The sequence below is a fragment of the Coregonus clupeaformis genome, chromosome 20 (assembly GCF_020615455.1).
Source record: "Coregonus clupeaformis isolate EN_2021a chromosome 20, ASM2061545v1, whole genome shotgun sequence".
Taxonomy (NCBI): domain Eukaryota; kingdom Metazoa; phylum Chordata; class Actinopteri; order Salmoniformes; family Salmonidae; genus Coregonus; species Coregonus clupeaformis.
Window position 1 is genome coordinate 42,444,891 of NC_059211.1, and position 13,067 is coordinate 42,457,957.

The window sequence follows — 13,067 nt, forward strand, 5'->3', positions numbered from 1 at the left end:
TTGCCAAGAAACTGAAGATCTCGTACAACGCTGTGTACTACTCCCTTCACAGAACAGCGCAAACTGTCTCTAACCAGAATAGAAAGAGGAGTGGGAGGCCCCGGTGCACAACTGAGCAAGAGGACAAATACATTAGAGTGTCTAGTTTGAGAAACAGATGCCTCACAGGTCCTCAACTGGCAGCTTCATTAAATAGTACCCGCAAAACACCAGTCTCAACGTCAACAGTGAAGAGGCGACTCCGGGATGCTGACCTTCTAGGCAGAGTTGCAAAGAAAAAGCCATTTCTCAGACTGGCCAATAAAAATAAAATATTAAGATGGGCAAAATAACACAGACACTGGACAGAGGAAGATTGGAAAAAAGTGTTATGGACAGACGAATCGAAGTTTGAGGTGTTCGGATCACAAAGAAGAACATTTGTGAGACGCAGACCAAATGAAAAGATGTTGGAGGAGTGCTTGATGCCATCTGTCAAGCATGGTGGAGGCAATGTGATGGTCTGGGGGTGCTTTGGTGGTGGTAAAGTGGGAGATTTGTACAGGGTAAAAGGGATCTTGAAGAAGGAAGGCTATCACTCCATTTTGCAACGCCATGCCATACCCTGTGGACAGCGCTTGATTGGAGCCAATTTCCTCCTACAACAGGACAATGACCCAAAGCACAGCTCCAAACTATGCAATAACTATTTAGGGAAGAAGCAGTCAGTTGGTATTCTGTCTATAATGTGGCCAGCACAGTCACCGGATCTCAACCCGATTGAGCTGTTGTGGGAGCAGCTTGACCGTATGGTACGTAAGAAGTGCCCATCAAGCCAATCCAACTTGTGCAATCCAACAAGGTGCTTCAGGAAGCATGGGGTGAAAACTCTTCAGATTACCTCAACAAATTGACAACTAGAATGCCAAAGGTCTGCAAGGCTGTAATTGCTGCAAATGGAGGATTATTTGACGAAAGCAAAGTTTGAAGGACACAATTATTATTTATATTAAAAATCATTACAAAATCATTTCTAACCTTGTCAATGACTACATTTCCTATGCATTTTGCTATATTTCCTATTCAAACTCATTTCATGTATGTTTTCATGGATAACGAGGACATTTCTAAGTGACCCCAAACCTTTGAACAGTAGTGTATGTCAAAACAAACCACAAATAAATCATTTTCAAATAAAAGTATTCAAAACATCTGAAATTATACTAAAAGCTTGAAATGCAGTTTTACAGTGACAATCTGGGTAGGACAATACAGTGTTTTAATTCTAGACTGCATGGCTTTTCTTTCCCTGTAGCCTACAGCTGTTGGGGGAAGCTTGCGCTGGGGTCCACTGCACTTCCTATTTCAAACAAATACTTTTCAACATCTGAATGACAAAAACACAGTTTGAATGAAAGCTAATATTGTTGTGGATTTGGTAGTTCCTGGTGGAATTTCTGAAAATAGTGCCATACAGCAATGCACTGCAAAACTGTATGCAGCATATGTGCAGTTTACAGCACACACCAAAACCTACTGTAATCTTGTGCTGGACCACAGACATTTTACCAGATTCCATTTAAACAAATACGAATGCTGAGGTATACTGCAAATACAGTAAGCTAAATGCTATTGAAACACTTAATCATGAGAAAAACACACACATTGAATCACATTAGGTTTACCTTGTTTGGTCAACTAAAAAACATGTTGAGGTACAAGCGACAAAAACACTTTCATAAAGCTAAGCCCTAAAGTACTTTCATATATTTCAAAAAGTATTATTTTAAAGTTAAAGGAGATTACTGATTTATGGTACTGCCTGCAAATGTAATACATCTCCTTATCTTCAGTTCATGCTAGTATGCATATAGTCACCAACATAATGAAATGAACAGAACCTGAAGGAGAGAAAGCCTGTTTTACTGACTGTATACCGTTGTTTGATTGATGAAATCTTTGGAAGTAACATTATGCTTTAGGATGGAGGGATCCGGGTTGGTCAGCAGTATTCTGCCACAAAGTACTCCTTTCTTATAGACTTACGATGTACCTTCCTCTTCCATTTTTCAACCTCTCAGAGTCCAACCAGGTGAGCCTGTTTAGGCCCCTATCACAGTTTAGTTTATATAAACAGCAGAAGTGTCACAATAAGGGTCTCTCCACCACACATGACTCAGTCCACTGTAATGGTTTCTCCATACTTACTATAGTAGCTACAGTATATGTTCAAGCTGGACAAAGGACAGTGGGGGTTTTGGTTGAGGGAGGCATCAAACCTGCCATGTCTTTATATCTCGCTGCCGCTCAAGCTTGTCACTCTGGATCCAGAGCAATCAGGATTTATGATTTATCTGAACCCTCATTGTCACGTTTGATCTGCAGTCTGGAGGTTTGGTCACCAAGTGACATTAAGCACTCTGGGCTAGCTCATTGTGAACGTCATCCTGGGGGCCTTCAGCAGTGGATCTCATATGCAATTTGTGAGTCGAGGAACAAACCTGTGTGATTCAGAAATAAGCCCTCCGACTCGGCTGTCACCGGCTCTGCCTCCCCGCCCTCCCCTGCCATCCTTCTCATTGTCCGTATATCAGGCTCCATCTGGGGCTTTGTGGGAGACAGCGCCTCCTGCTGTTGGTACCCCAAGGTGGTGGTAGTGGCTGTGGTGGAAGGTGGGAGAACGGGTTTAGCCCGGTTCAGAACATACATCTCGTGCCCGCGCTCATCCCGATACTCCTCCAGCTGGGCAAAGGTTGTTGGTCCGTCCGAGTAATCATTGACATACAGGATGCTTTCCTCCTTGTCATCTGTGTCCTTCTGCCGCTGGCGGTGCCGGCTGTAGATCATGGCCACCAGGAGAAGGGCCGTGAGGGCCAGCAGGGAGATCCCTATGGCGATGGCAGTCTGAGTAGCAGCTCCCAGCGCACTGAAGGCCATGCTGCCAAGGGCGTACAGGGGCTCTCGACTCACGTCTGACGACGTCGGCCGATTGGAGCGCAGACGAGGCCAGGATGGCGCGTAGGAGGCAGGGGACCAACTGGAAAAGGACGAAGAGTTGATCACGAGATGAAAGGTCACACGGGCCACCCCTCCAGCGTTCCAGGCCTCGCACTCATACAGCCCGGCGTGAGCCACTGTCACGTTACTGAGGAACAGCATCCCACTGCCCGTGTCTGGATCGAAGCGCTCTCCATCCTCCTTCTGGAGTCTCACCCGTCCTGCACCTGGATGTGCTGCATCCTCAGCCCCCACGGTCCCTACACCACCCAGGTCCTGCACCAGCCCCCGGGGGGAGAGCTGCACCTTGCCCTGGGAAGCCTTCTTCCAGGTGACCTGCGGCCGGGGGTAACCAGATGCATGGCAGGAGACACGCAGGCTCTCCCCCAGGCGCACGGCCAGGCGGCGGGGTTCCAGCTGCACCAGAGGGGGGATGCACACCAGGCTGTTAAGAGGCACCTCCACCAGGCTGAGGTGGGAGAGGCGGGGCGGCTCAGAACACACAAGGCGCCGCTCGGCCGAGCTCAGCAGGCGCTGGCCCTCCTCATCGATCCAGCTGCGCAGCCAGTGCAGGGCACAGTCGCAACGCCACGGATTGTCTACAGTAGGAAGTTATCATTTGATGGGTGGGTGTGGCAAAGTCAACAAAGGGGGATGGAAAAGGATGCAACACAACATTGAGACAATTAAGACAAAACATTTGAAAGAGGTAATTCTATTTGAAGAACAAGGTCAATATATTTACTGTAGGCTTCTTTTTTGGTCCCACAGCCCTACCCCAAATCCTGTCCCTTGGCCCTCACCTGTGACACGCAGCACCTGCAGGCTGACGAGGGGCCGCAGGGTGGCAGGGCCGATGGTGTGCAGGTTATTCCGGCTGAGGTCAAGCAGGGCCAGAGAGGACAGACCAACTAGAGCTTGGTCTCCCAGCATCTCAATGTTATTCTGCTGCAGGTGAAGCTCTTGAAGACGCTATGGAAGCAGGGATTGTAATCATTATTAGTAATGAATAGTGATATAATGTAGAGGAAGTGGTTTACGTTGAAGCGTCGATTGTTATGGTGGTGGAACTCTAGACAATTATCAGGACAAACAGTCTGTTTACAAGGGAGAAGGGGAACAGTAGCATTGGTTTGGCAAAACATTAACTGAGTGACTGATAATATGGGGACTGACCTGTAGGCCTCTGAAGGTATAGTCCTGTAGGCGAGTGATGTCGTTTCCTGCCAGGTAGAGGATGCGGAGGTGCTCCAGGCCCCTGAACATGTCTGCTGTGACCAAGTGGATGCGGTTCCCATTGAGTGCCAGCTCCAGAAGATGACCCTGGCTCTGGAAGGCCCCGGGCTCCAGGGCTGAGATACTGTTGTTCTGCAGATACAGGTAGTGCAGACGGCCCAGCTGGGAGAGGTCTGACAGACGGATCTGCCCGATAGCATTGTCCTGAAGGAAGATTGTCTAAATGGAATAGATGAGCATAAGTAACAATAAGCATAACTACATCTGTAAACTCTAAGGAGAGTAGGTACGTCTGAGTGAGTGTATGGATGATTCAAGCCTGGCTATATTGTGTGGTGGGTGGTACGTGTGCGTGGATCTGGGAAACAGACATATAGACATATTGGGTCATTGCTAACCTGTGCGGAAGGTGAGACATGTGAGGGGATGTCCCGGAGGCCCATAGAGCCACACTCCACAGTCAGGCTGTAGCAGCGACATCCCACTGGACAGCCAATGGATGGGAGAGCGTGGAGAGATAATATCAGGATAGCCAGAAGGGAGAAGGCCATCGCACCAATAGGACAGAGATCCTAGAAAGAGAGACAGACAGATTGAGGAAATTGGTTTAGAGAGGGCAGGCTAATAATAGGGCAGGCTAATAATATGATATGCCATTTAGCAGACGCTTTTATCCAAAGCGACTTACAGTCATGTGTGCATACATTTTTACATATGGGTGGTCCCGGGGATTGAACCCACTAACCTGGCGTTACTCTACGCCATACTCTACCAATTGAGCTACAGAGGCTAAACTGGTTAAAGTAACAAAGAAATATATAATTTTGTTGACAATATCAAAATCTGGTAATTTGTGTATGTCATTGCGAACTCAAAGGTGCCATTCTTGCGAACATAAGCAACCATTTAAATGTAAACAGTTTCTCCGGCTCAAAATGCATATCAGCCAATTAAAATAGTCTATTTACTTGCACGTGACAGAACGCAAAATTGTAGCTGGTCCAGTCAGATAAAATGGCACACGTTAGCCCTATGCTATGTGGTTACACTTACATTTAGCCTTACAATATTTTATAGGCTATGCATTATTATAATCATCCACTTTGACACATGCGTTTTGAATCGAGCATGAAGGACCGGCAGTAACAGTTTTTTCCTCAACGAAAAAGCTTGATGTGAGGGGGGCTCAAACCCATGGTTAAAGTGCACTATTGATTTCGAGTCGACCGCTTTAGCAGTGTGTGCCTCCTAAAAGCGATGTTGATAAGAGTAGCCTACATGACTGCTATTTGACAAATCCATAAGGCTCTTTGTTTTTTTACGATGTACGATAAACATATATGTTGTAAGGACCTTATTTATATTTTTTCCATAAAAGCACATGGATGTGTGTGAAACAGATAAACAAAAACGTGGGATTTTGTCATATACACTACCAGTCAAAAGTTTGGACACATTCAAGGGTTTTTCTTTATTTTTACTATTTTACTATTTTCTACATTGTAGAATAATAGTGAAGACATCAAAACTAAGAAATAACACATATGGAATCATGTAGTAACCCAAAAAGTGTTAAACAAATCAAAATATATTTTTGATTTTTGATTCTTCAAAATAGCCAGCCTTTGCCTTGATAACAGCTTTGCACACTCTTGGCATTCTCTCAACTAGCTTCACCTGGAATGCTTTTCCAACAGTCTTGAAGGAGTTCCCACATATGCTGAGCACTTGTTGGCTGCTTTTCCTTCACTCTGCGGTCCGACTCATCCAAACCATCTCAATTGGGTTGAGGTCGGGTGATGCAGCGCTCCTTCTTGGTCAAATAGCCCTTACACAGCCTGGAGGTGTGTGGGGTCATTGTCCTGTTGAAAAACAAATGACAGTCCCACTAAGCCCAAACCAGATGGGATGGCGTATCACTGCAGAATGCTGTGGTAGCCATGCTGGTTAAGTGTGCCTTGAATTCTAAATAAATCACTGACAGTGTCACCAGCAAAGCACCCCCACACCATCACACCTCCTTCTCCATGCTTCACGGTGGGAACCACAAATGCGGAAATCATTCGTTCACTACTCTGCGTCTCACAAAGACATGGCGGTTGGAACCAAAAATCTCAAATTGGGACTCATGAGACCAAAGGACAGATTTCCACCGGTCTAATGTCCATTGCTCGTGTTTCTTGGCCCAAGCAAGTCTCTTCTTATTGGTGTCCTTTAGTAGTGGTTTCTTTGCAGCAATTCGACCATGAAGGCCTAATTCATGCAGTCTCCTCTGAACAGTTGATGTTGAGATGTGTCTGTTACTTGAACTCTGTGAAGCATTTATTTGGGCTGCAATCTGAGGTGCAGTTAACTCTAATGAACTTATCCTCTGCAGCAGAGGTAACTCTGGGTCTTCCTTTCCTGTGGCGGTCCTCATGAGAGACAGTTTCATCATAGCGCTTGATGGTTTTTGCGACTGCACTTGAAGAAACTTTCAAAGTTCTTGAAATTATCCGGATTGACTGACCTTCATGTCTCAAAGTAATTATGGACTGTCGTTTCTCTTTGCTTATTTGAGCTGTTCTTGCCATAATATGGACTTGGTCTTTTACCAAATAGGGCTATCTTCTGTATACCAGCCCTACCTTATTACAACACAACTGATGACTCAAACGCATTAAGAAGGAAATAAATTCCAAAAATTAACTTTTAACAAGGCACACCTGTTAATTGAAATGCATTACATGTGACTACCTCATGAAGCTGGTTGAGAGAATGCCAAGAGTGTGCAAAGCTGTCATCAAGGCAAGGGGTGGCTACTTTGAAGAATCTCAAATATAAAATATATTTTGATTTGTTTAACACTTTCTTGGTTACTACATGATTCCATGTGTGTTATTTCATAGTGTTGATGTCTTCACTATTATTCTACAATGTAGAAAATAGTAAAAATAAAGAAAAACCCTTGAATGAGTAGGTGTGTCCAAACTTTTGACTGGTACTGTATGTGAAAACTGAAAATGTTTTCTAACCTTAGTAGCAGTTAGTAGCCTAGTCAAGGATGCATCAATGCAATATTGGCACACAACATTTTGTTACAGACCAATGGAACAAAAGTAATCCTTGAATTTGTTGGTTTAAAGTATCCCTCTAGTGGCCAGGGTTTACCTATTTTAAGAAATACCATTGGTTGGTTGATATATAGTCTAAGATCTTTGATAGGCTGATGGAGAATTTGTTCCAGGATATAAACACTGCCACCTGGTGAAGTTAGCAAAGGGCTAACTTGTGCCATGTTATCTGATGGGACCAGTTACAATTTAGTGTTCTGTCACGTGTTCTGTGAAGGGAGTAGTACACAGCTTTGTACGAGATCTTCAGTTTCTTGGCAATTTCTCTCATGGAATAGCCTTCATTTCTCAGAACAAGAATAGACTGACGAGTTTCAGAAGAAAGTTATTTGTTTCTGGCCATTTTGAGCCTGTAATCGAACCCACAATTGCTGATGCTCCAGATACTCAACTAGTCTCAAGAAGGCCAGTTTTATTGCTTCTTTAATCAGCACAACAGTTTTCAGCTGTGCTAACATAATTGCAAAAGGGTTTTCTAATGGTCAATTAGCCTTTTAAAATGATAAACTTGGATTAGCAAACACAATGTTCCATTGGAATACAGGACTGATGGTTGCTGATAATGGGCCTCTGTACGCCTATGTAGATATTCCATAAAAAATCAGCCGTTTCCAGCTACAATAGCCAGTTACAACATTAACAATGTCTACACTGTATTTCTGATCAATTTGATGTTATTTTAATGGACAAAAAAAATGCTTTTCTTTCGAAAACAAGGACATTTCTTTGTGACCCCAAACTTTTGAACGGTAGTGTATATCTAGGCCTAGACAGATGGCTACACAGCCCCCACTACTTGGGTCCTACAACTAAATTACGATAATACGAATACTAATAATGTTACTACTAGGGCTACTACTAATAAATAATAATATATAATTAATTAATAATAGTCATGAGTTGTTATATCATAACTACTCAATGTAAATGGTTGCTCTTATTTATATTGTGCAGGCTGATAATTTAGCCTACAACAATACACTACCACAATAAATCAATATCTGATACAGCCTACACTGTGATAAAAACGACTAAACATTAGAATACACACTACCCAGTCCACATTACATCACCGTTTTTTTAAGAAAAAGAGGCACCATCGGTGGGCACATACCAGATAAGGATGGAGAGATGGCTATACAATTACAATCGCCCAGATTTCGAATGGATCCGTACGGAAGAGCGCGTTATTATTTCGATGGGAAGCACATATATATCGTATATATTGGTACGTTAAAATCATATTCTAACGGGATCGCCTCGGTAAAAGACACATCCGACGTTTTGAACACATTGTCCAAGGCTACTGTCGAGCCATTATAATGGCACAGGGCCACGCAAATAAATAGGCTACAGGATAATGTCCGATACGGGAAGGCTACAGTATATGGCCACCCTCCAAAATATAAGCTTCAAGCCGACAGATTTGTATTCCAAAAAAGGAAAAATTATTTTGGTAAATCAGGATTTCTCCTTTTTCTTTAACATCCTATGTTATCTTGTCACCCTTCTTGCGCACGCACTGTGTCATCCAATTCACTACGTTCCCCGTCTCTAGCCCCTCCCTTCCTCTCTCAAATGGATCACATAACAGCGTTACAGTTGAATTGTTACACTTGCTTTGTTTCCTTCTTGCCTTTTGCTTTCTGTGATCTATTCCAGATTTTCCTATCAAATAAATAGCTTGGATACCACTTTCTATCCCCTTTTTCTAAATCACACACAAATGCGCGCAAGCATACAGCCCCTGCCTCCGCCCACGCACAAGTACACACACGCTAGCCTTTCCCTTAGTCCTGTCTTTCTTTCATTGTGGTAACATTAAAGGTCTATGTCTTCATCACTAAAAGCTTTATCCACATTATTCCAATATAATAACAATATTACTATCTAATCCGTTTTAATGAGGAGGAGGATGATGATTGTAACCATTAGGATTTAGGATAGTAGGTGATAATCCATGACTGGATCCTTATATTCCTTCATGAGAGACAAATACAATGAGTGAGTAATGTGATCAGTGATATTAACTACTTTCAATGCATGAGGTGTTTCTCAATATAGGCCCAGTTTGAGATACAATGGGCATATGTGACAGACACTGTCAGTGGGGATAAACACAACACAAACATCCCTGGATACAAAGGCAAATTAGGTGGTGTCTTAGAGTTTCAGGATATTGAGACAAAAAGCCCTTTTTAGGCATTAAATTTTTTTCCACTACTGTATAGGGGACTGGGGTCGCCTGCTGGTAAGACTGAGGAAGCTACCCAGATCAATAAAGTTGGTTGTGTTCTAGACAGGAGCCAGGCATCATGCAATGGAACACTGTGTTACTATGACCTCTACTGGCAGATTCCTGCTTGTTCAGGGATGAACATTATTATATGATTTATAATACATCATGTTCAATGTTTAGTCCTATAAGTCTGACAATTTACTTGAGAAATCACATTAAAGATACACATCTCATCCACAGACAGCTGAATAACATGAACATATTGTTCTCCCACATAGTACCCTTTAACCCAGATATACAGTGCCTTCGGAAAGTATTCAGACCCCTTGACTTTTTCCACATTTTGTTACGTCACAGCCTTATTCTAAAATTGATTAAATATTAATTTTTCCTCAGCAATCGACACACAATACCCATAATGACAAAGCAAAAAAAGGTTTTTAGAAATGCTTGCTAAATTATCACAAATAAAAAACAGAAATACCTTATTTACATAAATATTCAGACCCTTTGCTATGAGACTCGAAATCCTGTTTCCATTGATCATCCTTGAGATTTTTCTACAACTTGATTAGAGTCCACCTGTGGTAAATTCAATTGATTGGACATTATTTGGAAAGGCACACATTTGTCTATATAAGGTCCCACAGTTGAAAGTGCATGTCAGAGCAAAAACCAAGCCATGAGGTCAAAGGAATTGTCCGTAGAGCTCCGAGACAGGATTGTGTTGAGGCACAGATCTGAGGAAGGGTACCAAAAAATTTCTGCAGCATTGAAGGTCCCCAAGAACACAGTGGCCTCCATCATTCTTAAATGGAAGAAGTTTGGAACCACCAATACTCTTCCTAGAGCTGGCCGCCCGGCCAAACTGAGCAATCGGGGGAGAAGGGCCTTGGTCAGGGAGGAGACTAAGAACCTGATGGTCACTCTGACAGAGCTCTAGAGTTCCTCTGTGGAGATGGGAGAACCTTCCAGAAGGACAACCATCTCTGCAGCACTCCACCAATCAGGCCTTTATGGTAGAGTGGCCAGACGGAAGCCACTCCTCAGTAAAAGACACTTGACAGCCCGCTTGGAGTTTGTCAAAAGGCACCTAAAGACTCTCAGATCATGAGAAACAAGATTCTCTGGTCTGATGAAACCAAGATTGAACTCTTTGGCCTGAATGCCAAGCGTCACGTCTGGAGGAAACCTGGCACCATCCCTACGGTGAAGCATGGTGGTGGCAGCATCATGCTGTGGGGATGTTTTTCAGCGGCAGGGACTGGGAGACTAGTCAGGATTGAGGCAAAGATGAATGTAGCAAAGTACAAAGAGATCCTTGATGAAAACCTGCTCCATAGCGCTCAGGACCTCAGACTGGGTTGAAGGTTCACCTTCCAACAGGACAACGACCCTAAGCACACAGCCAAGACAACGCAGGAGTGGCTTCGGGACAAGTCTCTGAATGTCCTTGAGTGGCCCAGCCAGAGCCCGGACTTGAACCCGATCGAACATCTCTGGAGAGACCTGAAAATAGCTGTGTAGCAACGCTCCCCATCCAACCTGACAGAGCTTGAGAGGATCTGCAGAGAGGAAATGGAGAATCTCCCCAAATACAGGTGTGCCAAGCTTGTAGCGTCATAACCAAGAAGACTTGAGGCAGTAATCGCTGCCAAAGGTGCTTCAACAAAGTACTGAGTAAAGGGTCTGAATACTTATGCAAATGTGATATGTCCGTTTTGTATTTTTTATAAATTTGAAAACAATTCTAAAAACCTGTTTTTGCTTTGTTATTATGGGGTATTGTGTGTAGATTGATGAGGGAAAAATAACTATATCATCAATTTTAGAATAAGGCTGTAACATAAAATATGGAAAAAGTCAAGGGGTCTGAATACTTTCTGAATGCGCGGTATATTGGAAGCATCTATTACAAGTGGCTTATGTAATATAATCAATTAGATATGACATAAGTAGCTTTGCACGAGCGAGCTGGAACAGCTCATAGGAGCATGAGCCTATCACCTGTTTATGTAGCGTGAGGCAGCTTGATGTACGAATATACCCCCTGGACAGGACGCTAGTCTATCGCAGGGCCTTACCCCCAATCTGTCTCCTTAATGTTGAGTGTCAAGCACAGACGCATCAGGTCCCATTTTTACAGTCTTTAGTATGTCTTGGTCTAGGATCTAACTAACTCCCAACCTTCCAATCACAGGGCGGGCACTCTAATCCCAAGGCCACTGAGTTGGTATGATTTACTTTGAGTTAATGGCAGACATTTTTGATCTTTCACCCACCCCACTTTGATGTTGGTGTCCTGTGATTTTAAGACAGTTGACATTGAAACTCAAGCGTTTTTGGTGTTGCCCAAAATAGGTATAAAGCAAAATACTATCAATCACATCATGTACACTGTAAATGTAATCAATGATTTCAAAAAAGAGGGATCAAGGGTTCATTTTGAGTCTGACAAGACTCGTCACAGAAGCACCCTCTGAAGCAGTTAACGTTAGTGCCTTTACAGCACAGGGCCGGCTGCGCAGAATAATTTCCTTTAGGAAGATTGGAATAACACAATTTATTGGAACAGGAAGTTTAAATGTAAAGGTTTGATGAAATGTATTGAAAAAGTTAGCATTCCGATGTGGTAGAGAAGAAAACTAAAGGAACCTGGAAATGAGAACATTGGGAATGATTTGGAAGTGGCATTGGTTGCATTGGTTGCATTGGTTGCATTGGTTGCATTGGTTGCATTGGTTGCATTGGTTGCATTGGTTGCATTGGTTGCATTGGTTGCATTGGTTGCATTGGTTGCATTGGTTGCATTGGTTGCATTGGTTGCATTGGTTGCATTGGTTGCATTGGTTGCATTGGTTGCATTGGAGACTGGGGACACAGTGGCTGAAAGAGAAGTTTCATCCTGCACACCTTTAAACAAAGACATTAAATGATGCCACCTCAGGCAAATGTTTATAATTCAAAGTTTCTGCAATTTCAAGATTTTAAAACTATTATTAATAGTGATCAAGGGCCTCCATAAAAACAGACATGATAAGACAGTAGCCCAACTCTACTTGTCACACAAGTAGTCTGGAAGTCTGGGCAGCAATCTCTAAACCTTAGACAGGCCACATCACAGTAGCAACCTCTGAAACAGGAATTGTTGAGCCCAGTACAACACAGAGGTAAAACTGAAGAACATCTCCCTAGAATGCAAACATATAAAACAAGTGTTAAAATATGTTAAAAGGATAGGTATAATTTACCTTGCAACTGAAAGTAATTTCTGTAATATGCTATCATTTGCTCTGAATTAACAAAAATAGGATAATTCTAGTATCTGTTGCATTGCAGAGTAACTTACTTGAAGGTATAGTCACCTGAGGAACTGGGCCAGTTGTACTAGTATTTCCAGGAAATGCTGTTGTCAAATTGCCATAGGGATATTCAGTGGTATTGAATGACCCATCCGTAACGGCAGATACATTCTCAAAGTCATGGTCGGTTGTAGCCAAAGT

The 13,067-nt window shown here is 43.0% G+C and overlaps 1 protein-coding gene across 1 annotated transcript; it reads right to left on the reverse strand.

Annotated features, from left to right (window-relative positions):
• Positions 1-1,068: 1,068 nt before the first annotated feature.
• On the reverse strand, positions 1,069-8,874 carry LOC121533432 (leucine-rich repeat-containing protein 24-like). The gene is made up of 5 exons (XM_041839370.2): positions 8,440-8,874; positions 4,611-4,784; positions 4,153-4,431; positions 3,780-3,948; positions 1,069-3,575 (listed from the first exon to the last, which is right to left on the reverse strand). Exons 2-5 carry the CDS (start codon positions 4,761-4,763, stop codon positions 2,437-2,439), a joined length of 1,740 nt encoding a protein of 579 aa, XP_041695304.1. The 5' UTR covers positions 4,764-4,784; positions 8,440-8,874; the 3' UTR covers positions 1,069-2,436.
• Between the last annotated feature and the right edge of the window lie 4,193 nt (positions 8,875-13,067).